This window comes from Falco peregrinus, chromosome 17 (assembly GCF_023634155.1).
Source record: "Falco peregrinus isolate bFalPer1 chromosome 17, bFalPer1.pri, whole genome shotgun sequence".
Classification (NCBI taxonomy): Eukaryota; Metazoa; Chordata; class Aves; order Falconiformes; family Falconidae; genus Falco; species Falco peregrinus.
In genome coordinates this window covers 4,792,123-4,817,204 of record NC_073737.1, presented here as the reverse complement: position 1 = coordinate 4,817,204, position 25,082 = coordinate 4,792,123, and the positions used below count along the sequence as shown (strand labels likewise).

Here is a 25,082-nt window from a genome sequence, read left to right as displayed (position 1 = left end):
TTCTGCCCCTCCTTTATTCCCCCCACCCCTCCATTTTTGCTCCTCTAGCCCCGCCCCCGGCCCCCTTGTTGCCCCACTAGCCCCGGCCCCCTCCCCACCCCCTCCCCACCCCCTCCCACTAGCCCCGCCCCTAGCCCCTCCTTCTTTCTGGGCCCTGTAGCCCCTCCCCCCTCCCATCACGTTCCTCCAGCCCCTCCCCCTGCCTGTAACCCCGCCCCCTCACACTGCCCCCCACCCCCCCGGTTTTTCTGCCCCTGCTTTATTCCCCCCGCCCCTCCATTCTTGCCCCTCTAGCCCCGCCCCCAGCCCCTCCTTTCTGGCCCCTGTAGCCCCTCCCCACCACGTTCCTCCAGCCCCTTCCCCTGCCTGTAGCCCCGCCCCCTCACACTGCCGCCCCTCCTTTGTTCCCCGGCCGCCCACCTTCCCTGCCCCAGAGGCGGATGACGCGGTCCCCGCCGCAGGAGGCCAGCAGCCCCCCGCCGGGGCTCCAGGCCAGGAACCAGCAGCGCGAGTCGGGATGCGCCGCTCCCCGCCACAGCAGCTCCAGCGCCTCCTTCATGGCGCCGCGGGCCCGTGACGTCAGCGCGCCGGAAGCGGAAGCGCCGCCCACCGGAAGCGGGGCGGTGGTGGAGGGGCGCCCAGGCGGAGCCGCGGTCGCTGGGCCCGCAGCGCGGCGGGGGGCCGCCATGTACACCCCGGGGGGGCCGGGGCTGCCTGGCGGGCGGCGGCGGCGCGGGGCGGCGGGCGGCGGGCTGCCGAAGCAGCCGGAGCGCAGCCTGGCCTCGGCGCTGCCCGGGGCGCTCTCCATCACGGCGCTCTGCACGGCGCTGGCCGAGCCCGCCTGGCTGCGCATGCACGGCGGCACCTGCGCCCGCCAGGAGCTGGGCGTCGCCGATGTCCTGGGCTACGTCGACCCCGAGCTGCTCCGAGGTGAGGCCGGGCCGGGCGGCACCCCCCGCTCCGGTCCCACCCGCTGCCGGGGGGGCCTCGGGGGGCTTCGGGCCTGCCCGGGCGCTGCAGGCCGCAGGGCTGGGCCGCGGCCGCCCCCCGCCCCTCTCAGCGGGGCTGCCGGCGGGGCCACTAGGGCTGCCATCGGGACCACTAGCAGAGCTGTCGGGGCCACCGACAGGGCCAGTAAGGTCCCCGGCAGAGGCGGTGGGGCCACTAGCAGGGCCATTGGGGCCACTGCTGGGGCCATTGGGGCCATCCGCAGAGCCAGCAGGGGCCCCAGGGCCACCAGCGGGGCCACCAGCAGAGCCTTCCACCTTCCCACAGCACGAAGCGGGGGAGCTTTCCCCCCAGCAGGGCCCGCTGCCCCGCCGTGCCAGCTCACCCCCAGCCTCAGCACCAAATGTGTGTTCAGCGTTACCGGCAGCCAGACGGGCCTCACCCCCTGCCTGTGCCCTTCTAGTGCCATTAAACCCCCTTGAAAGGAAACTGGCACAAACCCACAGCTCCCCACTGGTTTTTTTGAGCTAGCAGGTGACCGAGGCCTTGCCACGGGATTTGTGTGTCGCTGCGTTGTGTTGTGGGGTTTTTTTCGTGACCTAAAACAAGAAGTTGATGCCGACAGAGCTTTCAAATGCACTGTCCCTGGTGGCAGAACGCAGCGCGTGACCGCCTGGTGCAGGGAGCCGGCGCTTCTGGTTGTTGTCACCGTGATGAGCACGGTGGCACGAGGAAAGCCCGCCGCCCCCCCCAGCTTTTTTGCGGTGTTAGTCACCCCCTGGCATGGCTGGAGCTGGAGATACACGCCAACGACTCATTTCCAGCCACGCAGCGTGCTGGCACGTTCATTAGCCCTTTTTTATGTGGCATTAAAACACCCGGCTTTATTTATTACATTTCTCGTGGCGCGGGAGGCCATTGTGGCCCCTTCCCCTCCTCCCTAACCCCATGCCTCCCTAGAGGGAGTTGTGGAAGCCATGGGGGGTGTCTTTGAACCTCCGGATACCCCCAGTACCAGCGGTGGGCCCGGTGATGCAGGGGCAGAGCCTGCACACGCTTAAATTCAGGGTTCCATCCTCTTGTTTGTTAATTAAAAGACTTCCTAGTAACGCCCCCGGCTCCGCTTTAACTAAGGAAGCCGTGCACCCTGCTTTGTTATCTCGGCTGCTTCGGTTGTCGGGGGTGTTTCTTTAGCTTTATAATTTCCGTGGCGATAATAGATTACAATGTGAAAGACGTGACTAGGCCAACTGCTGCTGTAGAGAGGAAGTTCGTTTTCTAGGGCCTAATTAAAAGCGCCCTGCTGTGCTGCGGTTTCTGTCGAGAGCTGGATTTGTAAATCTCAAAGGAGAACGCTGGGCAGGATTGGAATCAGCGGGTACTGTGATTCGGGTGGAAAAAGAGGAGTTTTCTGGTGCTCAGCACCTGCCTCTTTTCCTCTCCTCGCAGACTACTGCATGAACCCGCAGACGGTTCTGCTGCTCCGGGTCATCGCTGCCTTCTGCTTCCTGGGAATCATCTGCAGCCTCTCGGCTTTCCTCCTGGATGTCTTTGGACCCAAGCACCCGGCGTTAAAGATCACTCGCCGCTACGCTTTTGCTCACATCCTCACAGGTAAATCCCCACCAGCATGGGAGGAAAGCCCTGGGTTTCTTTCTTCCATCTCCAACCCTTGAGGGGACAAAAAAAAAGTCCCCGAAAGATTTATTTCAGCCTTTAGTTCGGAGCTGTGGTGCCCGTTCTGCTTGCAGAACTGCTCCTCTGTGGCATTTCGGGTCTGAAGGGCAACAGAAGCCTCACGTAGCTGAAAAAAATCATTAAATCCTGGGTGGAGAAGAGGTCTAGGATGAATATTAAGTGTATAACGATGGGTTTTATATTTCAAAGTGATCCCGTAGTGCCTTTCCGGGGAAGAAGGTCATCTTTCCTGGCTTGTCAGGTCCAAGGAGCTTTAATATCCCTTATCCCTGACAGCATGACCCATGTCAGACCTGAGCAGCTCAGGGAGAGGCTGAGCTGTCATGCCCAAAACGCCGATTTATCCTTGCTGTTCCTTCTAGGTTGCAAAAAAAAAAACGCCTTTCCAAACCTTTCAGCTCTGGTTTGCGTGGCCAGTGGCCCCGCTTGGCTGGGTTTGTACTCGGCCTGTGATCCTCCACCGCCTTTTTCCCTCTCCTGGGCTGGATTTGGGGTGTCCGTTGCCCCCTTTCCCCACAGGCTCTCACGCTTTGCTTGTTAAACCGCTGGCAAGCTGGGCTCGGTGTCCCTTTGCCAGCTCAGCCGTGAAACGAACTTGCTGATTGATTTTTTTTTTCTTTTTTTTTTTTTTTTTTTTTTGTGTGTGTGCGTGTGCTGGCTGCTGAGCATCTCTCCCGGTTTCTCTCTCAGTCCTGCAGTGCGCCACCGTCATTGGATTCTGCTACTGGGCCTCGGAGCTGATCCTGGCCCAACAGCAGCAGCACAAGAAGTACCACGGTTCCCAAGTCTACGTCACCTTCGCCGTCAGCTTCTACCTGGTGGCGGGCGCCGGCGGAGCCTCCATCCTTGCCACCGCCGCCAACCTGCTGCGTCACTACCCCACCGAGGAAGAGGAGCAAGCCCTGGAGCTCCTGTCCGAGATGGAGGAGAACGAACCTTATCCGGCTGAGTACGAAGTGATCAACCAATTCCAGCCGCCACCGGCGTACACCCCCTGATGCCGGCACCAGGACGCGGTCATCGTTTTCTCCCGCTCCCCAACTTGGCTTTCTCGGCACCTCCTTCACTCTTCCTGATCTCTCCTGCTCAGAGGAAAGAACTTTTCGGGTCAGATGATCAGCGTTTTCTTCCTAGCTCTTATTTTATTAACTACACAGCGTGATTTTTAACCCTGCACCGGCTTGTTTGGCCGAATTAACGATGGCGGCGGCTCCCACGCGGCTTCTCCCCGGCACGAGGGGTGGTGGGATCCGCTCTCCCCTGTTGGAGATCTCAGCCCCTCTGTGCCGGGAAGGAGAGAGAAATCACGCCGGATTCCCAGCCCGGCGTGCGGTGAACTCAGTCCCTCCTCCGCCGAGGCGTGCCCTACATCTGGCGAAAGGTGTGACGCACGCGCGTTTGTATATATTGATGTATATATATAGGGGAAACGCCTGCCGCAGCGCACTGGTGGGGGAGGAGCGGCGGCAGGAAGGTAGAGCAACCCCCCCCAGCTGCTCTCTCGGTTCCGTTTTTCCATCTGGCGCAGACCACACGAGCATTTTGCACTTTATTCCTGGCTCGGGACAGGGGTTTGGGGACTGTCACCGCCGTCAAACCCCGGGCGAGGTTTCGGGGGAGCCCTTCTGACGCCGGCAGCGGTTTGGGGGGGAGCTCTGTCCCCCCTGCTGCGGCGTCCAGCTCCTGTTGGCATCTCGGTGAGCGAATCCTCAGGATTTTTAACCAAGATGGAACCAGACCTTGGGACAGCGACAGCTCCCGGGAAGCAGGTTGAGCCAGTGCTGGAAAACCAGCGTCTGCTGTAGCTTTTATGCAAGTCCCCGAGCTCCGCGCCGAACTGACTCCCCTGCTTCTTGCCCCCACTTTTAATCTCGGTGTTTTTCTGTCCCGTTTTTAGTTTATTCCCCCCTTTCCCTCCACAAGCCCCAAGAGGACCTGGAGGAGCACAGCGCTTCCCTGGACGGTGCCCGGAGAGCTGGACCTGCAGCCGAGCCGGGAGGAGGGAGCTGGCAGGGACAGAGCGCGGCTTTTTGAGCTTTTTAAAATAAACCGAATCAGAAAAAAAAAAAAACCAAACAGGTGGGGCCGCAGCGCCAGGACGGCTGGCTCTGCGGCAGGTGCAGTCCTTTAGGGAAGGAATTTTAGGACACGGATACTGCTCGTCGTAGGTTCCCAACCATTTTATCCCGATTTCCATGCTGTCTTGCCCAGCTCATCCCTTTTTCCCCACCCCCCCGCACCCGCTATGCAAGTGCTTCGGCCGCTCTCCGGGGCTCGGGATCTGCTCGGGATCTGGCACCAAACTGGAAAACTCGGCTGCAGGGTGGGCACTGCCCGTGCCCCCCCGCCCCCCCCCCGCCCAGGACGTGGTTGGGGGGCAAAACCAGCCCTGCGACACCCTCCCGGGGTTTGGCAGTTGGGGGGGGGGGGGGAGGGTATTTTGGGGAGTTCTGCGGTTTTGGGGTGGCTCCTCTTCCTCTTCCATCCCGCGTGTGTGGCCGGCACCGTGATCCGGCTGGGAGGGAGCTTGGATTTCCCCGCCGGTGACTTATATGCGAGAGGAGGGGGCTCGAGTGTAAATATTCTGTGCATAAACACTGTATTTCTGTACAAAAAACCCACCCGAAAAAGAGACAAATTGGCGTCATTTGCAGACAAATGACGTCATCTCCCTCCTGCCGCTGGCCTGCCTGGCTCGAGGGAACTGGGGGGGGGGAGGGGGGGGCATGGGTTTGGGGCTCCCCCTGCCCTTCTCCAGTGGAAATAAAGGGGGTGCAAAAAGCCGTGTGTAGGAGCTGGTGCTTTGTTCTGAAAAGGGGGGGGGCTCCCCCTTGCCATGTCCCCTGCACCCCAATAACCCCCCTGCCTGCACCCACCACCCTCTATAACCCCCCCGCCTTCACCCACGGCCTCCCCTGCCTGCACCCCCTGCCTTCCATAACCCCCCCCTGCCTGCACCCAGTGCACCCCGATAAACATCCCTGCCTGCACCCCTGCCCCCAGGACCCCCCCGCCTGCACCCACCACCCCCAGGACACCCCCATGCCTGCACTCACTGCCCCCAGGGCACCCCCTGCCCCCAGGACAACCCCCCCCCCGCCTGCACCCCCTGCCCCCAGGACCCCCCTTGCCTGCACTCACTGCCCCCAGAGCACCCACTGCCTCCAGGTCTCCCCCTGCCTGCACCCCCCGCCCTCTATAACCCCCCTGCCTGCACACCCCCCCCCCCCAGGGCACCCCCATGCCTGCACTCACTGCCCCCAGGGCACCCACTGTCCCCAAGCCCCCCCTGCCTGCACCCTCTGCCCCCAGGACTCCCCCCCTGCATGCACCCACCGCCCCCAGGGCACCCACGGCCTCCAGGACCCCCCCTGCCTGCACCCCCCCCCACCGCCAGGACCCTGCCCTGCCTACACCCCTCGTTCCCCCCCGCCTGCACCCACAGCCCCCGTGACCCCCCCGCCCCCCACAGCCCCCCCTGCCTGCACCCACAGCCCCCCCAGCCCCCCCGCCTGCGCGCCCCGCCCCCCATAGACCCCCGTGAGCCCCCTGCCCGTCCCACGCCCGCACCCTCCACGCTCCCGGCCCCGCCTCCCGGCGCCGGCCCCGCCCACTGCCGCCGCGGCCCCGCCCCTCGCCCCCGGCGCCCCGCACGCCCTTGCCCACCCTCCCCGGCGTGCGCGGGGGAAGGAGGGGGCGGGCACTCCCCCGCCGCCACCCAATGACCTCCCAGAGGCCGGAGCCGCCAGCCAATGGCCAGGCGGCGCGGCGCGATGACGTCCCCGGGAGGGCGACGCGGGGCGGCCCGCGGAGGCAGCGGCGGCATGTTGCAGCCGCGGCGGCCGCTCGTCGGCCTCGTCGCCCGCTGCGCCCGCGCCGCCCGCCTGGGTCCCCGCCCGCCCGGGCCCGCCGAGGGTCCCCCCCGCTGCTGGCGGCCAGGCGGGGGGCGGCGCGGGGCGGCGGGGCCTGCTGGGCCTGCTGGCGCGGCAGTGCAGCTGCGTGACGGGGCAGCGGGCGCGGCGGGCCCGCCGGGCCTGGCACCGTGGTAGCGGCGGGGACGGGCCGGCCGAGAGGTCGAGGCGCGGCGGAGGAGGCGGCGGGGGAGCTTGGTGGTGGTGGCGGCTGCTCCGGGCCCGCCCCGCTTTCGCTGCTACCGGCCGCCTCATGGCGACCCTGGCCGGCGTCTTCGTCTGGGACGGGCAGCGCATCGAGGAGGAGGAGCTGCAGCGGTGGGTGTCCGCCACGGGCCCCCACACCGGGAACCTCCCCCCCGAATCGTCGGTGGCCCGGGGTCCCCGGCGCTTGACCCCTCTTCACCGCCCCCCAAATTCTTGGTGGGCCGGGGTCCCCGGCACTTGGCCTCTTCCCCCGCCCCCCACCCCCCACCCCGAATTCTTGGAGGCCCAGGGTCCCTGGTGCTTGGCCTCTTACCTCCCCCCCACCCCCCCAAATTCTCGGTGGCCCAGGGTCCCTGGCACTTGTGCCTCCACCCCCCACCCCCCCTAATCCCTTGAGGCCTGGGGTGCCCCCCCCCAGGTGCACCTGGGCTTGGGGTGCCCGTGCCACGCTCTTTGGAGATGCCCCCCCGTTTTTATGGGTTGGGGGTTGCCCTCACAAACCTTTCCAGGCCTGGGGTTGCCACTCTGCAGTCTCTGCCCCGTACGCTGAGGTGGGGGTGCACCCCTCAAGCCCCCCCCCCGCCGCAGGGTGCCTCCCCCAATGCTCCTTTGGTCACTGACCTGGGAGTGTGTCCCCCAGCCCTTTTTTTGGGGTGCTGGGAGGGGGCAGTGCACTCTTCCTTCCCCAAATCCAGTCCCTGCGTGGGGTACCCCGCACAAATTCATCGAGGCTTTGGGGTGCCCCCCTACCCCCCCCCCCCCCCAAATTCTCTGCTTGGTGCCCCCTGCTCAGCTCCCTGCCCTCCCCCCCCCCCCCCCAAATTCTCTGCTTGGTGCCCCCTGCTCAGCTCCCTGCCCTCCCTAGGAGCTGGGGGTGCACCCTCCACCCCCCAAATCCTGCCCCACCAGGGTGCCTGCCCCAGACCCTCCCTGCAGTGGTTTCAGGGTGACACTCCCCCCCCCCCCCCCCCCCCCCCCCCCCAGCCCCTGGAGGCGCTACCTGGGGCTGTGGTGGGGGTCGCTCCTATGGCAAGGTGTGTGTGCCCCCCCTCATTTGCCCTGCATTGTGGCTTTGCACCCCTTAACCAGCTGCTTCTGCCTGGGGGGGTGGGGGGACGGTGCCCCCCGACCTGATGGTGACGGAAGGACCCACCGACCTTTTTGAGGTGGCGTGTGGCTTTGTTGAGGTGTAATTATCCCGTGTAACATGTGGCAAAGTGGGGGGTGAGTCAGGAGGGGGTAATTAGAACTTAATGAGAAGCTCGGGGTGTGTTTGGGGCGTCATCGGGGTTCCCCTTCTCTTAAATTCCATGTCCAGGTGCCTTGTCGGGGCTGCCCTGTGGGTGTTAAATACCTGGTATTTCTTTAAGTAGCTTACCTAAGGCTTAATTAAATCTTAGAACTAATGAGAAACAACCTTCGCACCCCGATTTATGACACCTTCAAACATTCTAGAGATCCCCAGCCTTTGCGTGCAGCCAACGCTGGAAAAAAGGACCAAATCCTGGGTTTATTCCCTAAGGCGGAGCTGCTGATCTCCATCACATGGCCTTTGGGGTCCCAGCGCTGCGGATAAATCCTGCCTGATGTTTTCCAGTGGGCTCAGCAGGGCTTGGCTTAGGCCTGGGATTAAAAGCGGAGTAGGTCTCCTTCAAGGTTACTCCTTGGTGTTTTGAGCATCCTCACCTTAATTTCAGGGCTTCTCAAGCCCAATCCTCTCCTGCTTGCTTCACCAGGCAACGGGACCTTTGTTTTTCTTATTCCTCAATACTCTTTACTTTCTCCTTTTTCTGTTTACTCTGTCACGGCTCGTTAGGCTTCAGGCTAATTGCGGGAGCGATAAAGTCCTCGGCGAAGTCTTCCCTCATCCTTACAAGGAGTTGGGGCCGTGGGAGGTCTCGGCGTGCCAGAGCTGTGCTCTTCTCTCTTTGACGGCCGATGTATTTATGTTTGTTGGTTGTGTTTTTTTTTTTTTACAAGACGGGTGGGATTACGCCGAAATGATGGCGGAAAGAAATCAGCAGGATAAAACTGTGTGGTAAAACTCTTCCCGGTGAGCTCAGCTGGTGGCTTCGCATCTGCCAGGGAGCTGTGCCTGCCTCTTCCCAGGGTTTAAAATAGCTCCCGGCTTTGGTATCGTCTTTCCCTTCCCCTCCCAGCTCTCCTCGTCGAACTCCGCGGGAGGCTCTTGGCGTGTTTTTCTTGGTAACACCAAAATCCTCGCTCTGGCGGTGCCATCCCCACCATCTGGCGCGGTGGTTCGTAACCGTCACGGGGGGGGGTCAGAAATAGCCGAGGAGAGCTCTGTGCCGTGGCTGGTGTCACCTCCCGCCGTCCCCGGCGGTGGCATCAACGTGGCCGGGGCTGGACACCGGCCAGGGAAACGGCTGATGGTGTCCGCCCGTCCTTCAGCTGCTGGCTGACGAAGGCGCCTCGTCCTCCACGGGGGTGGTGGAGCCTCTGCTGGGGTGAGAGCTTTGCTGCCAGGCTGGGAGCCGCCACCTCCGGGCAGGAGCTTCATTTCGAAGTGAAAACGAGCAGGTGGGAGGATGCTCTCGCAGCGAGACCGCCGAAGCTCTCGCCGTTCGAACGCTGGGGGGGAAGGAAGGGTTGATTTCCAGGTGTGGCCGTACTGTGCCCCTTTCTCGGGGTTTTGTTTCTCGTGGAGGGACGAGCCCGGGAGCAGCCTGGTGCGTTGCTGCGGATAAATCCCGTGGCTGTTTCCAGCTCCTCTCCGCTGAGGATGGAGGTGGCAAAGCAGGAGCGCGGGGGATTTGCTCCCTGCCCTGGTTTTATCCCAGCCCATCCTGCTGCCCTCCGTGGAGCAGCCGGGCCGCAGGGATGGAGATGATCCAGCTTGGGAAGGTCTCCCAGTCCCGATTTCCCAGCTCCGTGCCCTCTGCCGCCCCATCCCAGTTGGCTAATCCAGCCCGTTTGGGTTTTGCCACGTGGCTGAGAGGAGCTGGTTCAGGGAGGGACGGAGCGAAGGCTGTCGTGACCAAACCACAGGTGGGAAGGAGGGGCTGGGGGGCGCAGGGGAGTGTTCGGGGGGGGGGGGGGGGGGTCACGCTGGAGCTGCGCCCCCCCAAACCTGGGGAAAGGTGGGTTTGTGGGTCCCATTTGTCCAGCGGAGCTTTCAGACCCATCGCGGGGGGGGCTGGGAACTTGGTGATTTCCAGGGACTGTGCACATTAGTTCAACCAGACCAGCGAGACCTGCCTTGCAGGTTACAAATCGGTGCTTTAATTCTGGCTGACGTTAATTACTTTGATATAATTAGTGTCTTCAGGCGCTGCCAGGAGGGCCGAAAGCACTGCAGGCAGTGGGTGATCCTCCTCCCTTGAGGTGAAGGACTCCAGGTGCAGACAAACTGGCCGTTCCTCTCTGGTGGTTTGTTCTGGGGGGGCTGAAGCTGCGGCTCGAAGGGGTTTAGCTGGTGGGGAGAGGTTTACCTGGCCTCTTCTCTTCCCCTGTATTTTTGACACCCGGCATCTGAACCCAGTTCCAGTTTCTGAAGGTGAAGGATGCCGAAACTGGGGGGGTTGGTGGTCCGGGGAGCCCCCCTCCCCCGCTCCTGTCTCCTTCCCTCTCGCAGGAGACGCCGCCGTTCCCATTTGCTGCCCTGGGAGTTCTGGCTGCGGGCAGCGATTTGCTTCTCGTCCCTTGGGCTCTCACACCCTCAAAGAGCTGGGGGGGGGCACCCCCTCCTTCCCTCCCCGCTTCCTCTCGCACCCCAAATCTCAATCCTGCGAACGACTCGGTGCCCTCAATCCCCAAATCCTCCTTTTTCCTTAAATCTACCCTATTTCCATCCCGCTCAGCTTCCGTTTGATTCAGCCAGGAAAACAAATCTTTATTTGCGAGCGTCTGGCAGCGACTGCAGCGGAGTTTTTTTGTTGTGGGGTTGTTTTTTTGTTTTTTTTTTCCCCTCGTTGTGGAAAAGCTGATATTTGCCAAGGATGGAGAGTGGATTGTCCACCGGATCCCACCGGGGGGGGGGGGAGAAACACTTCCCATCCGTAGGAAGAACTTTCCCTGAGCAGCAACCAGCGCGACGCCACCGCTACCATCCCGCGGGATTTCTCCCTTCTTCCTCAAGGAATGAGCCCTGCAGCCCATCCTGGTGCTGCTGGTGACGTTCCGCGGTGCTGTAAAGGCTTTGGGATTCCCCACCTGTGGCATTCCACCCCAGGCTGGGTTTCCCAGGTGGGAAGCCCCCCCCCGAACACACTGTGGTGGGATTTTTTTTTTTAGTATGATTTTTTAATGCTGTATAATATATTTAAGCACGAGACCTTTAGGACAAAAGGAAAAGGTTGCAGGGGTGGGTTTTTCCATGCCCAGGTTGCCCTTCCCATGACAGAATCCATCTACGTGAAGCCTGGATGGTGCTGGAAAGCTTTTTGCCGGTCCTGGGGGGCTCTGTAGCAGGACAATTCCAACGAGGTTTTGGTTTTTTGTCTTCCCCCAGCTCTGCGCAGGAGATGAAGCACATGGAGAACATATCCAGCCTGTTCCAGGCCAGCAGCCCGGGCGAGTATCAACGGTCGGAGCCCAAATCGGAGCGAGAGGCAGTCGCCGTCCCCGGGGAGCAGCCCTGGGAGATGATCATGGACAAGAAGCACTTTAAGCTTTGGCGGCGGCCGATTGAGGGCACCCACTTATACCAGTACCGAGGTAACTGGGCGCCCCGCACGCTGCCTGTAGCTCGGTTTTCGGGCGCTGAGTCCCTGGGGGTTGTGCCTCCTGCATCCCTGTATTTATAGGAAACCGGAAAAAGTGGGAATTGTCATCCTTTGCATCCCTTTCTGCACGTCCTGTGCCCCCTTCGGAGTGCTCCCAGCCCTGCCACCTGCCTTAGAAAATGCTTTTTGCTTTTAATCTTGCTGCGACGAGTTAAAAACGTGCTCATGCCTGGGACTAAAACCTTTCTCTTTCCCGCAGTGTTTGGCTCGTACACGGATGTGACTCCCCGGCAGTTCTTCAACGTACAGGTGAGGCGGTGTGCGTTAGAACTGACATACAGCCCCTGCCGGAGGGGTGGGGGAGGGGGAAGGGTGACTGTTCCCTTCCCTTTGGACCGTTTACACGACGGGGAGCCGATCCCAGTGGAGATCGGAGTTATTCCCAGCCCTGATGGGGGGGTTTGCTGCCCGGCCCCGCTGGGAGTGAGGGATCTCGTGGGCTGGGAGCGCGGCGGGGTCCCGGTCCTTGCTCGCTCCCTGCCAGCCCCTGCGCTTCCTCTTCTGGTGACTTTCAGAGTGTTTAATAATTTCCCGGTGGGTAAAACGCCTGACGGTGATGCAGCTTGTTCCCCCAGGGCGAGGAAAAGGGCTGGTTTACCTTCCTTTAACGCCGCTCTCGGACTTTTTGGTGACTCAGCCTCTCTTTCTTGTCAGCTGGACACTGAATATAGGAAGAAGTGGGACTCGCTGGTCATCAAACTGGACGTCATCGAGAGAGACCTGGCCACTGGATCGGAAGTGATTCACTGGGTCACTCATTTCCCGGTGAGTGGTTCCTTTTTCCCACTAAAGTGATTCTCTTTAGCCCAGGCAAACGGCCGGCAGCGGGGCTGATGCCTGGTTTTTTCCCTTCCCCAGTACCCGATGTACTCGCGGGACTACGTCTACGTTCGACGGTACAGTGTAGACAAGGAGAACAACCTGATGGTCCTAGTCTCCCGGTGGGTATTCCTGGTCTGACATCCCGCCGGCTTTCTGCCGTCTCCCATCCCGAAAACAAAAGTTGGGAGCTGGGTATAAATTCCGTGAGGTTTTTTCTTGAATCATCTCAAAACCTCAGGGATCCGTCTCGATGCTCTGGGCTGGAAACCGCCTTTCCACCGCCGAAAAGTCGGCAGACGCTCGGCGTAGCCCCCGCCCGGAGCTCACCGTGTGCTGCTCCCTTCTCTTCTCCCCTCCAGGGCAGTGGAGCATCCCAGTGTCCCTGAAGATCCCGAGTACGTGCGGGTTAGGACCTATGAGTCCCAAATGGTCATCCGTCCCCACAAAACCTTTGATGAGGTACGTTTTGGGAATGGGCAGGGAACCAGGGCGCTCCTGTTCCTGCTCCCAGGGGGAACTGTTCCTTCTCTGGCCGCAATCCCAGTCCAGAGTTGGAAAAGAGGGATGAGTCTTCCCTTTGGGCAAAAAAAAAAAAAAAAAAAAAAAAAGCAAACCAAAAACAAAACCAAACTTTCCACGTGTGGCTCTGGAAGGATTTGTAGCTCTGTCCCGGGAGTTTTCCTGCAGGAGCGTGGTGCTCCTGGAGAGCTAAACACGCCGCGTCGGAGCACCGGGCTCCTTCTAAAAAAGCCTGGAGCTTCCTGGGTCTCATCCCTGGCGCTTGATGCTCTTAGAAAAAGTTGTCACGGGGTATCCAGAGCCTGAGGAGAGAGTGCTGGGTCAGTGGAGGGCTGGGGGAATGACACCTCCTCCTCCAAAAACGCTCCTGGTGTGCTTCCACTGGGTTTTTATGGGTGCGTGTCGCTTCCTCGCTTCAATCCATGCCCTGCGGAGCCGGCAGCGCGATCCCCGCGGGATGCGACGGGCCCTGAAGGGAATTGAGGGGGGGATGCGGCGGTTCCCCTGCCAGCTCAGGCTCACTCCCCTTCTCCTTTCCCAGAACGGTTTCGACTACTTGCTGACCTACAGCGACAACCCGCAGACCGTCTTCCCCCGCTACTGCGTCAGCTGGATGGTCTCGAGTGGTGAGTGAGCTTTGGTGGCTGGAATTCACCCCCCGGGGCAGAGATTCCCGGCTCTGCGAGCCCCCCCGGGGCAGAGATTCCCGGCTCCGTGAGCCCCCCCCGGGGCAGAGATTCCCCCGGCTCCGCGAGCCCCCCCGGGGCAGAGATTCCCGGCTCCGTGAGCCCCCCCGGGGCAGAGATTCCCCCGGCTCCGCGAGCCCCCCCGGGGCAGAGATTCCCGGCTCCGTGAGCCCCCCCGGGGCAGAGATTCCCCCGGCTCCGCGAGCCCCCCCGGGGCAGAGATTCCCCCGGCTCCGTGAGCCCCCCCGGGGCAGAGATTCCCCCGGCTCCGTGAGCCCCCCCGGGGCAGAGATTCCCCCTCGCCCCGGCTCCATGAGCCCCCCCGGGGCAGAGATTCCCCCTCGCCCCGGCTCCGTGAGCCCCCCCGGGGCAGAGATTCCCCCGGCTCCGCGAGCCCCCCCCGGGGCAGAGATTCCCCCCGCTCCGCGAGCCCCCCCGGGGCAGAGATTCCCCCTCGCCCCGGCTCCGTGAGCCCCCCCCGGGGCAGAGATCCCCCCGCTCCCGGCTCCGTGAGCCCCCCCGGGGCAGAGATTCCCCCTCCCCCCCCGGCTCCGCGAGCCCCCCTGGGGCAGAGATCCCCCAGCTCCACGAGCCCCCCCGGGGCAGAGATTCCCCCTCCCCTCCCCCTCGGCTCTGTGACCCCCCCTGGGGGAAAGATTCCCCCCCCCCCAACCAGCTTTGTGAGCCCCCCCTCGGGGGAAAGATTTCCCCCCCCCAACCAGCTTAGTGAGCCCCCCAGGCAGAGATTCCCCTCCTGGCTCCGTGAGCCCCCCCGGGGGAGAGATTGTCCCCCCCGCCCCGGCTTTGTGAGCCCCCCCGGGGGAGAGATTCCTGCCCCCCACCCTCCCTGGCTCCGTGAGATCCCCCCATCCTGGCTCCGTCAGCCCCCCGGGGTAGAAAACTCCCCCCCATCCTGGCTCTGTGAGCCCCCCGGGGGAGAGATTCCCCCCCCCCCCCCCCTTGCTCTGCAGTGAGCCCAGTGCCTCTGTGGGGCAGAAAATAGACGGAGAAGCTTAAAACCTGCGAGCTGGGGGGTTTGGGGGTGGTTTTTTGGATGCTTTTCTCATGGGGAGGGGGGGAATCCTGCCTGGATTCCTGGCCAGGAGGAGGAGGGGGGGGGGGTCTGTGCATGAGGATGTTCCTTTTCTCATCTGCCCCAAGCAGAAGGAAAAAAAAACCCGCAGGATCCCGCCCCCTCCCTTTTTTTTTTTCCTTTTTTTTTTTTTTTTTTAATAAAACAAGCTGGGTTTTCCATCCGAAGCGCTTCTGCCCTCGAGTTCTTCCCTCTTACAGCGAGCAGGGGAGAAAATTCCTTCTGGTCCGGAGCTGCAGTGCCTGTGCCGAGGGGGAAGGGGGTGGAAAAAAGTGGAGTTTAATGGATCTGGGCTACGCTGATGCTGTCCCCCCTGCAGACCCCCCCCCAAAACGAACCTGGAAGACCCCCCGGGCGCACTTGGCATTGCGATACCCACCACCTCCGTGCTCCCCTGGGCGGGGGAAGGATGGAGAGCGCTGCTTTCTTGTGGGATTGGGAGAAAAAGGGGCTCCCACCACCTTGTAACTCATTTTATTCATTGGGGCGAGGCGTAAAAACCCCGGCAGTGGCGCCTTGCTGTGGGGTTTTGGTTTTGTTTTGGGATTTGTTTTTTTTTTAACTGTCACACGGCTCGTGGTAGAGGCTGCCGCGAGAAGCGGTGGAAATACGTTCGTTTGAGACACTCGAGCATCAGACCAACCGTTTTCTCTTGCACCTCCCAGCTTTACCAACCACCAAAACCTCTTTTCTTCCGCTGTGCCCGCCCCGATGCGTCTAAAAAAGCGGCTAAAACTGGAGGGGGGGGCTGGTGGCCACCCTCGCTCCCCCCCCTGCCACAGAAGCCACGCGGCACAGGGGCTGCCTGCGTGTGCTTAAGGCTTGCTTTTTTAAAAAAAAAAAAAAAATCTAAAAACGCTGGATGGTGGGAAAACGGTGACTCCAGGTGGGCCTGCAGAGCTGGTGTGGCCCTGCCTGGGGCTGAGGGGATAATTTTAAGCGTTAATTAGTGTCACGGGCTCACTCCCAGGTGATTTATGGCTGGTGGGAATCGGTGCCTGGCTCTGAGGTCCTTGCATCCCTCTTGCTGAAGGGATTGAGGCGAATTAGGGGGTTGATTATTGTTTTAATTATATATATATGTGTATAAAAAAAAATAAAGCACCCTAACAGTGAGGTTATAATAAGGAGGGCGATGGGAAGCGGCAGAAAAGCCCTTAATGCCAGCGAGGCTCTGGGATCCCCCTGGAATGACGGCAGAGCTGCGTTCTCGGGAGGCAAAAGGAAAATGAGGAGGAGAAAAATCCTTGGATTTTTCCCAAAAAATCATTGGAGGGGGGAATGGAGCTGGAGGAAGGGGGTACGGAGCATCTCCGGAGCCTGGGGGATGCTCATCCCGCTCGCCCTTTACTCGCTGCATCCCGTCCCGCTTGCCCTTTACTCGCCGCATCCCGTCCTGCTTGCCCTTTGCTCGCCGCATCCCATCTTCCTCACCCTTTACTCGCCGCATCCCGTCTTGCTCGCCCTTTGCTCGCCGCATCCCGTCTTGCTCGCCCTTTACTCTCCACATCCCGTCCCGCTCGCCCTTTGCTCACCGCATCCCGTCCCGCTCGCCCTTTGCTCGCCGCATCCCGTCTTGCTCGCCCTTTGCTCACCGCATCCCGTCCCACTCGCCCTTTACTCGCCGCATCCCGTCTTGCTCGCCCTTTACTATCCACATCCCGTCCCGCTCGCCCTTTACTCGCCGCATCCCATCTTGCTCGCCCTTTACTCGCCACATCCCGTCTTGCTCGCCCTTTACTCGCCCCATCCCGTCCCGCTCGCCCTTTACTCGCCGCATCCCGTCTTGCTCGCCCTTTACTTGCCGCATCCCGTCTTGCTCGCCCTTTACTTGCCGCATCCCGTCTTGCTCGCCCTTTACTTGCCGCATCCCGTCTTGCTTGCCCTTTACTCTCCACATCCCGTCCCGCTCGCCCTTTACTCGCCGCATCCCCTCCTGCTCGCCCTTTACTCTCCGCATCCCGTCCCACTCACCGCATCCCGTCCCGCTCGCCCTTTACTCGCCGCATCCCGTCTTGCTCGCCCTTTACTCTCCGCATCCCGTCCCACTCGCCGCATCCTGTCCCGCTCGCCCTTTGCTCGGTGCATCCCGTCCCGCTCGCCCTTTACTCACCGTATCCCACTTCTCCCCCTGCCAGGTATGCCGGATTTCCTGGAAAAGCTGCACACGGCGGCCCTGAAAGCCAAAAAAATGGAAATCGAAGTGCGGGACTATATGTCTGCCAAGCCCCCGGAGAGCAGCGGCGGCAGCGAGGGCAAGGCGAGCGTGGCAGCAGCCGAGCACAAGAGCGATGGCACCCGCAGCCCTGCCCAGCTGGAATACGCCTGAGGAACCGAAATTCCGTTCCTCCGGTACCGGGATGAGACGCCGGGTTCCGGAGAGGGACCTGTGCCACCACGCCGGAGCTCCGCTGGGATTTTGCCACCCCGGTGTCATCTCTAAAGCTCTGCTCCCCCTCGCCGCCGGGGCTGCTGCCCCCCACGCCCCCGTCGCGTGCTCGTGGCCAGGCTGATGAAATCTCACCCCCTCTCCTTGGTTTTCCATCCCGGTAAATATTTTTTTCCTCCCCAACAGGGAAAAAATTCCCTAAAAACCAACCACTTCCCGCCGCCCCCCCTCCCCCATCTTACCACGGCACGGACAGCCTCCCCCCAGCCCCTCCCCCCAGTCTCCCCCCGCATCCCTTTTGGACTCTGGACCCCCGATATTTTTGGGTCTCGCTGGATGAGGATGCTCCACGTCACCATCCTGGGGTGGCATCCCCCACCCCCCACCAACCCCCAGCCACAAAAGACCCTTCAGCCAGCGAGGCAAGGGGGGGGGGGGGGGCGGATCGGCGTGACTGGAGCGTGGGTGGTCTGAACTGGTGAAACTGGGGAAAAATGCTATTTTGGGGTGGGTTTAGCTGCTGGTTTGTTGTAGGGGGAGGGTAGAGCTTTGTGGGATGGGGGAGGGGGGGGACGACACACCTTTCTGCTGGTGCTAACCGGACCCCCGGGGCTGACATCCCCCCGCCCCGGCTCGCGGCACTGGGGGGGGGGGGTCGGGGAAAGCTGTAGGAGCAGCAAAATCCTAATAAATCGTCTGTCGTAGCCACGGCTGCTGTGGCCAGTGCCCACGCGCCCCCTAATTAGCTTCCCTCGTTAACGAACCACGCTGGGGGCTGAGGGATGGGTCCCTCTCCTGGGTGCCGGGTCAGGGGGGTTGCCCCATCCCCCACCCCCCCTCCTACCCCCTTTAATCGCCACCTTAGGATAAATGGATCGTAAATATTAAGTAGAAATACTAATCCCCACCTTAGAACAAACTGATTGTAAATAGTAAATAGAAATGTTAATCCTCACCTTGGAATAAATACATTGTAAATATTAAATGTTAATATTAATCCTCACCTTAGAATAAATATTATAAATGTTAAATATTAATCTTCGCCTTAGAATAAATGTATAGATTAAATGTTAATCCCCCTTTAGAGTGAACTTATTGTAAATACTAAATATAAATAGGAATCCTCCCCTTAGAATAAATATATTGTAAATATTAAGTAAAAATATTAATCTTCACCTTAGAATAAATGTATAGATTAAATATTGATCCCCACCTTAGAGTGAACTTATTGTAAATATTAAATACAAATATTAATCCCCACTTTAGAATGAACTTATTGTGAATACTAAATATAAATATGAATCCTCACCTTAGGATAAATGTAAATATTAAATAAAAATATTAATCCTCACCTTAGAATAAATGTATAGATTAAATATTGATCCCCACCTAAGAGTGAACTTATTGTAAATGCTAAATACAAATGTTAATCCCCACTTTAGAATGAACTTATTGTAAATACTAAATATAAACGTGAATCCTTCCCTTAGAATAAATATATTGCAAATATTAAATATAAAAATCCTCACCTTCGAATAAATGTATATATTAAATATTGATTAGAGTGAACTTATTGTAAATATTAAATACGAATGTTAATCCCCCCTTTAGAATGAACTTATTGTAAATACTAAATATAAATGTTAATCCTCGCCTTAGAATAAATATATTGCAAATATTAAATATAAATATTAATCCTCACCTTCGAATAAATGTATATGTTAAATATTGATCCCCACCTTAGAGTGAATTTAGTGTAAAGATTAGATAGAAATATTGATCCCCACCCTCAAATTTATCATAAATATAGATACTAATCCCCACCTTTGCATAAATTTATCATAAATATAGATATTAATCCCACCTTCAAATAGATTTATTATAAATTTATTCCTGGATTGGTACCCGTAGCATCCCGCAGTTGCTGCTGGGAAGCTGCCCGCCCCCCCAGTCCCTATTAGCATCGTTAATTAGCCTGTTAATGAGGATGAGCTCCAGGAGTGGGACCCACCTGCCCCCTATAAAGGATATTTTGGGGGGGGGGGTCCCCTCAGTCTGGGGTTTGGTGCCATGGCTGCTGGTGGGTGAGGGGAGAGCCCCCGGGGGGGTGGGGGGGGCTTTTGGGGAGGTGGAGGGTGTAAATCAGCCCCCGGGGGGGGGGACACATGGCCCTGAAATGTCCCTTTTGGGGGGGGGGGGGGAGGCTGACCCCCCCCAGCCCCCCTCCCCAGCTGTCCCACCGCCACCCCCCAAATGGCCAGAGCTGGGGGGGGGGGGGGGGGGGGCTGCCCCCATCCCCCTGCGCCATGGGGTGGTGATGCTGGGGGGGGCTGCACTTGGGGGGTCCCCTGCCACCCGGGGGGGGGGTGGGGGTGATGGCTGGATTTCCCCCCACCCCCCCTCAAGATGGGGGCTGGGGGGCCGCACACTGCAGGGGGGGTGTCACTGTAGGTGACTCCCAGGTGACACTGTGCCCCGCCCCCCCCCCCCCCCCCCCGGGGTCCCTGCTGCCCCAACGTGGGGGACACGGGCCACCGCCCGTGCCCCCCCACTCCACGACATCCCCCCCCCCCCCCCCAAGCTGTTTTGGGGACACGGGGGTGGCAGTGGTGGGGACACACACCTTTATTGCACGACCGAGAGCAGCAGGCAGCGGGGAGGGGGGGCGCAGCAGCGACGCTGGAGGGGGAGCTGGGGGGGCTGCGACCCCCATCTCCCCCCCCATATTTTTTTTTTTGGGGGGGGGGGGGTGGTGTCTCCCTGAGTTTCCCCCCATTGTTATTCCCAAGCCCCCCCGGCCCCCCCAGGTTGGCTCAATCCTGGCGGTGCCCGAAGGAACCTCGTACCGGGGTCCCCGTGTGTGTCCCCCCCCCCCCCCCCCCCCCAATTTGTCACAGCAGGTTCTTGCGCTTGGGGACGATCTTCCTCACAGTCCGGCGCTCGGAGATGTTCCTCTTGACACGGATGGTGGGGACAACGGGGGGCTCGGGGGACCAGCGAGGGGCTGGAGTGGGCTTTGGTCAGGGTGGGGGGGTCTGGGGGGGCCACCACCGGCCCCCGCTTGGGCTTCCCAGCCCTCCAGGTCCTGGGCGCCGGCGCTGATCCACGTCTCCAGCACCTGCACGTAGGTCTCGTAGCGGCGGCGCTTGCCGTGGGGGAAGGGAGGGATGGAGGTGAGCCCACCACCGTGGGGGACATCCCCGGTGTCCCCCATGTCCCATAGTGGCACCACTTGCATGGGGAAGGTAAGGATGGAGGCGAGCCACCACCATGGGGATGTCCCCAGTGTCCCCCATGTCCCATAGTGGTGTTTCTTTCACAGGGAAGATAAGGATGGAGGTGAGCCACCACCATGGGGGACATCCCCGGTGTCCCCAGTGTTCCCCACGTCCCATAGCAGCATCTCTCCCATGGGGAAGGTAAGGATGGTGATGAACCACCACCATGGGGACATCCCTGGTGTCCCCAGTGTTCCCCACGTCCCATAGCAGCATCTCTCCCATGGGGAAAATAAGGACGGAGATGAGCCACCACCACAGGGATGTTCCTGGTGCCCCCTCATGTCCCATAGTGTCATCTCTTCCATGGGGAAGGTAAGGGTGGAGATGAGCCACCACCATGGGGACATCCTTGGTGTCTCCGATGTCCCCCCATGTCCCATAGTGTCATCTCTCCCATGGGGAAGGTAAGGATGGAGATGAGCCACCACCATGGGGATGTCCCTGGTGACCCCTGTGTCCCCCCCCATGTCCCATAGCAGCATCTCTTCCATGGGGAAGGTAAGGATGGAGATGAGCCACCACCACGGGGACATCCCCATGTCCCTGGATGTCCCATATAATTAAACTAACGAGCAATTAGCCCGCCCCACCTCATAGAGGAGATACTCCTTCTTCAGGCGGTACTCGTCCAGGTCGCGGGGCGCGGCCCCGCTTCTCGGGGGAGGTTGCGCTGATGCTCGAAGAGCTCCTGGGCCACCCGCTCCATCCACATCTCGTGGGAGCGGTGCTGCTCCTCCTGCCCGGGGCAGGGGGGGGGGGGGGGGGGAGGGGATGGAGAAGGTTGGGTTGGGTGATGGTGGGCACCCATGGGTGCATTCCCCACCCACTGAATCCCGGCGGCGGGGGCTCACCGGGGGGCTGCGGCTGGGGGCGGCGGGGGAGGATGGGGCGGACGAAGCGGCGTTGGGAACCGACGGCGGCGGGGAAGGGGGGGCGAGGAGAAGAGGGCGGCCACCAAGTTGATGCGGGAGATCCAGGAGGACATCTCCTCCGGCGTCCTGCCGCGGACAGGGGAGGTCAAGGGTGATGCCATCACCTGGGGGGGAGGGGGGGGGGCACCTCCATCCCCTCCATCCCCCACCCGGGGGGGGGCACTCACGGGGCTTGGAAGAGGAAGACGCGCCAGTCGGCCGTCTGCAGGCGGAAGACGTTGGGGCGCTTGGTGTATTTGCTGGCGCGCTCTCGGCCAAGGCGTGGTGGACCCCCAAAGGCTCCTCGGCCTCGGGGCCTTCCTCCTCCTGGGGGGTTGGGGAGGGTCCCGGCTCGGGGGGGCGGCGGGGGACCCCTGCCCGCCCCCCCCGCTTTGAGGAAATAGAGGACGGTCCCCTTTGAGCACAGCCTGGAAGGGTTTCCAGCCTCGTCTGCCCCATGGCGCTGGGGGGGGGAGAAGTTGGGGGGGCACGGTTGGACCCCAACAGATACCCCTCCCCAAAGATGAGACACACACACACACACACCACCCCCCCCCCCCAGCTCCAATAGACTCTGGTATTGTATGTGTGTCCCCCCCCCAGACCCCCAAAAGCCCCACATCTCTCTGCCCCCCCCCCCCCCCCCCCCAGCCCCAACTGACCCCAGATGTGCCCCCCCCCCGGATGCTGAGAAACCCCAAACCTGCCCCCAAACCACCCCAGACCTGCCCACACCCCCCATCAGACCCAACTCTGTCCCAACCCCCCCCGGACCTGCCCCCAGGACCCCCTCAACCCCCCCCCCCCCCCGGACCCCTCAAACCCTCCATCTGCCCTCAAAGCCCCCCAAACCTGCCCCCAGGACCCCTCAACCCCCCTGTCTGCCCTCAACTCCCCCCATATCTGCCCCCCAGGACCCCCCAGACCTGCCCCCAGGACCCCTCACCCCCCCCTGTCTGCCCCTCAACCCCCCCATATCTGCCCCCCAGGACCCCTCAAACCTCCTATATCTGCCCCCCCAGACCTGCCCCCAGGACCCCTCAACCCCCCTGTCTGCCCCTCAACCCCCCCCATATCTGTCCCCCAGGACCCCCCAGACCTGCCCCCCAGGACCCCTCAACCCCCCCCCAAACCTGTCCCCCAGGACCCCTCAAATCCCATCTGCCCTCAAACCCCCCCAAACCTGCCCCCCAGGACCCCTCAACCCCCCCCCAAACCTGCCCCCCAGGACCCCTCAAATCCCATCTGCCCTCAAACCCCCCCCAAACCTGCCCCCCCAGGACCCCTATCCCCCCCCCCCCGCCCCAGCCCCCCCACTCACTTTTCTTGCCATCAGCCTCAGCCAGCACCTTCCTGGCCAGCCAGCCCCCGGCGGTAGGTGACAGCCCCGGCCCCCCCCGGCAGCTCCAGGAAGGGGTTGCTCTTCTTACGGTCAGGGGGGGCCATGCTGCCCCCCCCCACCTGCCTCTTCTTCCTCCTCCTCCTCATCATCATCCCTACGGGGTGCTCAGCATCACAGGATGCCCCCCCCCCCCCCCCATACCCCCCCCCCCCCAACCCCATACTCACGCTGCCCACGCCAGCTTCTCGCTGCGGATAGAGCCATATAGAGCCTATAGGGGGGGAACGTGGGGGTTGGGGGGGGTCCAGGGGGGTGCCCCCCCCCCCATCCAGCCTCACAGACACCCCCCCCCCCCCCCTTTCCAAAATACCTTCAGCTGCTCCCTGGGAAAATCCTGCCCATCCATCATCCCGCTCAGGTTGGCCACGAATTCGGCGCTGGTCATGGCACGGGCCGAGGCGCTGCGGGTGCGCAGTGGGTGAGTGGGTGCCCCCCCCACCCCCCAAGTTTTTGCATAGCCCCCCCCCCCCCCCCAAAAAAAAAAGCACCCCAAAAGTGCAGGGTGTGGATGTGAGGGGCGGGGGGGGGGGGTCTCCCCCTTTCCTCACCTGCCCGTGGAGGTCGGTGTTCAGCAGCATGATGGCACATGTCAGGGAGTGCACAGCGTCCTGGGGGGGGGCGTGGGGGGGGTCAGGGGTGGGGGGTACCCCCCCCCAGGTAAGGACACCCATCACTGTGAACCCCAGTGGGTGCAGCTGGGGGTGCTGCGTAGCGCTGGGAGGGCATGGGTGATGTGTGGGGAAACTGAGGCACGGGGGTGGGGAGGGACACGACTGAAGCGGGGGGGGGGGGGGGGGTGAGGGGGGGTCTGGGGGGGTCCTGGGGGGGCCGGGAGGTGCTCCCCCACCCCTGGGCAGGGTCTCACCCGGGGAGGGGAAGGCGCCGGGGTTGCAGTGATGGTAACGCCGGGAGAAGTGGCCGAGGGATGCGCTCGCGCTCCTGCGTCTCGCCCGTCAGCACCAGCGCCTGCAGGAAGGACCTGGGGGGGGCCCCCCCCGCGATGGCAGCGGGACCCCCAAAACACCCAACCCCCCACCCAGGACCCCGCTGGATGGTGGCTACCCCCCTGCCCCAGACCCCGAATGTACCCCTTCCTCACCTCCCTGCACCCCCAGAAGAGTCCAAATCCCCGCCCCCCCCAGACCCCAACAGACCCCAAAATTACCCTCCTGGACCCCAAGGGACGATGAGACCCCCCCCAGATCTGCCCCCCCAGACCCCCAAACACCCCAAATCTGCCCCCCTGGATCCCCCAGCACCCCAAATCTGCCCCCCAGACCCCAAATCTGCCCCCCTGGATCCCCCATCACCCAAATCTGCCCCCCTCGACCTCAAATCTGCCCCCCTGGATCCCCCCATCACCCCAAATCTGCCCCCCCCGACCCCAAATCTGCCCCTTGACCCCAAATCTGCCCCCCTGGATCCCCCATCACCCCAAATCTGCCCCCCCAGACCCCAAATCTGCCCCCTCGACCCCAAATCTGCCCCCCTGGATGCTCCATCACCCCAAACCTGCCCCCCCCCCCCAGACCCCAAACCTGCCCCCCCCCAGACCCCAAATCTGCCCCCCCCCCGACCCCAAATCTGCCCCCCTGGCCCCCAAACCGGCCCCCCCTAGCCTCCAAATCTGCCCCCATGGATCCCAAGAAGCCCCCAAACCACCCCAAATCTCTCCTCCCCCCCACCTCTAACAGCCCCATCTCCCCCCTCCCCGATCCTAGCCATGCCAACAGTTTGGGGGGTACCTTTGCACGCCCCCCTCCCCCCCAAAAGCCCCCTCCCATCACTACCTGAGCGCCTGGTCCAGCGTCTGGCCATCAAACTGGAAGAAGTCGAGGTACTCCTGGGCCACCAGCGCGCTGAAATCATTGCTGGGGGGGGACACAAGCTTGGGGGGGGGGGTCTCCAACCCCAGAGAACCCCCCAAACGGGGGGGGGGTGGGGGGGGTGGTGTCCCCCATCCTTACTTCTTGCGGAGGAATGCAGCCACCTGGGACTTCTTGAAGCCATCGAGGTGGAAGAGGCGGGTGGCCAGACGCTGCGCCTCCCCCCCGCCGTCCCTGTCCCCCGTTTGCCAGCCCCGGTGTCACCGCTGACCCCCCCGGCGGGCACCTGGGGGGGGGCACGGAGCAGGTTGGGCAACGCAGGGGACAGGGGGTCCCCCTTAACCCTGCCCCACCGGCTGGTGTGGCTGTGGGAGGATGGGGGGGGGGGGGGCTGGAGGGGCTGAGGGGTGGAGGGGGCGAAGGGGGGGGCTGGGGGGGGTGAAGGGGGGGGATTGGGGGGGGTCAGACAGACAGAAGAGACAGGGGCTGGGGGGGGGTCAGCCAGCTTGGGGGGGGATCCCCTTAACCCTGCCCTGCTGGCTGGTATGGCTGGGGGAGGGGGGTGGGGGGGACTTGGGAGGGGGGGGGGGCTGGGGGGGGCGGCAGCGGGGGGAATGGGGGGGCTGGGGGCAGGACAGACAGAC

The 25,082-nt window shown here is 61.9% G+C and overlaps 3 protein-coding genes and 1 long non-coding RNA gene across 5 annotated transcripts; 2 read left to right on the top strand and 2 right to left on the bottom strand.

Moving 5' to 3' along the window:
* Positions 1 to 422: 422 nt before the first annotated feature.
* Positions 423 to 4,722, top strand: TMEM127 (transmembrane protein 127). The gene is made up of 3 exons (XM_055820144.1): positions 423 to 930; positions 2,398 to 2,562; positions 3,337 to 4,722. The coding sequence occupies exons 1-3, from the start codon at positions 441 to 443 to the stop codon at positions 3,642 to 3,644; spliced, it is 963 nt and encodes a 320-aa protein (XP_055676119.1). The 5' UTR covers positions 423 to 440; the 3' UTR covers positions 3,645 to 4,722.
* Positions 4,723 to 6,435: 1,713 nt separating this feature from the next.
* Positions 6,436 to 17,760, top strand: STARD7 (StAR related lipid transfer domain containing 7). Of its 2 annotated transcripts, none has more exons than XM_055820369.1 (8): positions 6,436 to 6,875; positions 11,236 to 11,441; positions 11,709 to 11,758; positions 12,164 to 12,274; positions 12,368 to 12,450; positions 12,691 to 12,790; positions 13,392 to 13,476; positions 16,768 to 17,760. In XM_055820369.1, the coding sequence occupies exons 1-8, from the start codon at positions 6,811 to 6,813 to the stop codon at positions 16,956 to 16,958; spliced, it is 891 nt and encodes a 296-aa protein (XP_055676344.1). In that variant the 5' UTR covers positions 6,436 to 6,810; the 3' UTR covers positions 16,959 to 17,760. The 2 variants fall into 2 exon arrangements, with proteins under 2 accessions (XP_055676344.1, XP_027638055.1); XM_027782254.2 differs by lacking the exon at positions 6,436 to 6,875 and adding an exon at positions 9,191 to 9,305.
* On the bottom strand, positions 17,447 to 19,054 carry LOC129785809 (uncharacterized). Its single transcript, XR_008750060.1, has 2 exons — positions 18,548 to 19,054; positions 17,447 to 18,370 (listed from the first exon to the last, which is right to left on the bottom strand). It is a non-coding gene; the product is annotated as an uncharacterized LOC129785809 (long non-coding RNA).
* A 600-nt stretch (positions 19,055 to 19,654) lies between these two features.
* On the bottom strand, positions 19,655 to 24,686 carry LOC101915840 (PH and SEC7 domain-containing protein 4-like; the record flags this gene model as incomplete). Its single annotated transcript, XM_055820419.1, is given in 20 exon segments — positions 19,655 to 20,012; positions 20,014 to 20,046; positions 20,048 to 20,163; positions 20,890 to 20,943; positions 20,946 to 21,046; positions 21,163 to 21,232; positions 21,234 to 21,297; positions 21,399 to 21,475; positions 21,478 to 21,561; positions 21,602 to 21,628; positions 21,630 to 21,673; positions 22,532 to 22,571; positions 22,573 to 22,684; positions 22,780 to 22,823; positions 22,923 to 23,013; positions 23,165 to 23,225; positions 23,484 to 23,535; positions 23,537 to 23,591; positions 24,403 to 24,483; positions 24,580 to 24,686. Coding segments are annotated over 20 exon segments (1,416 nt in total), but the record flags the coding sequence as incomplete, so codon positions are not given.
* Between the last annotated feature and the right edge of the window lie 396 nt (positions 24,687 to 25,082).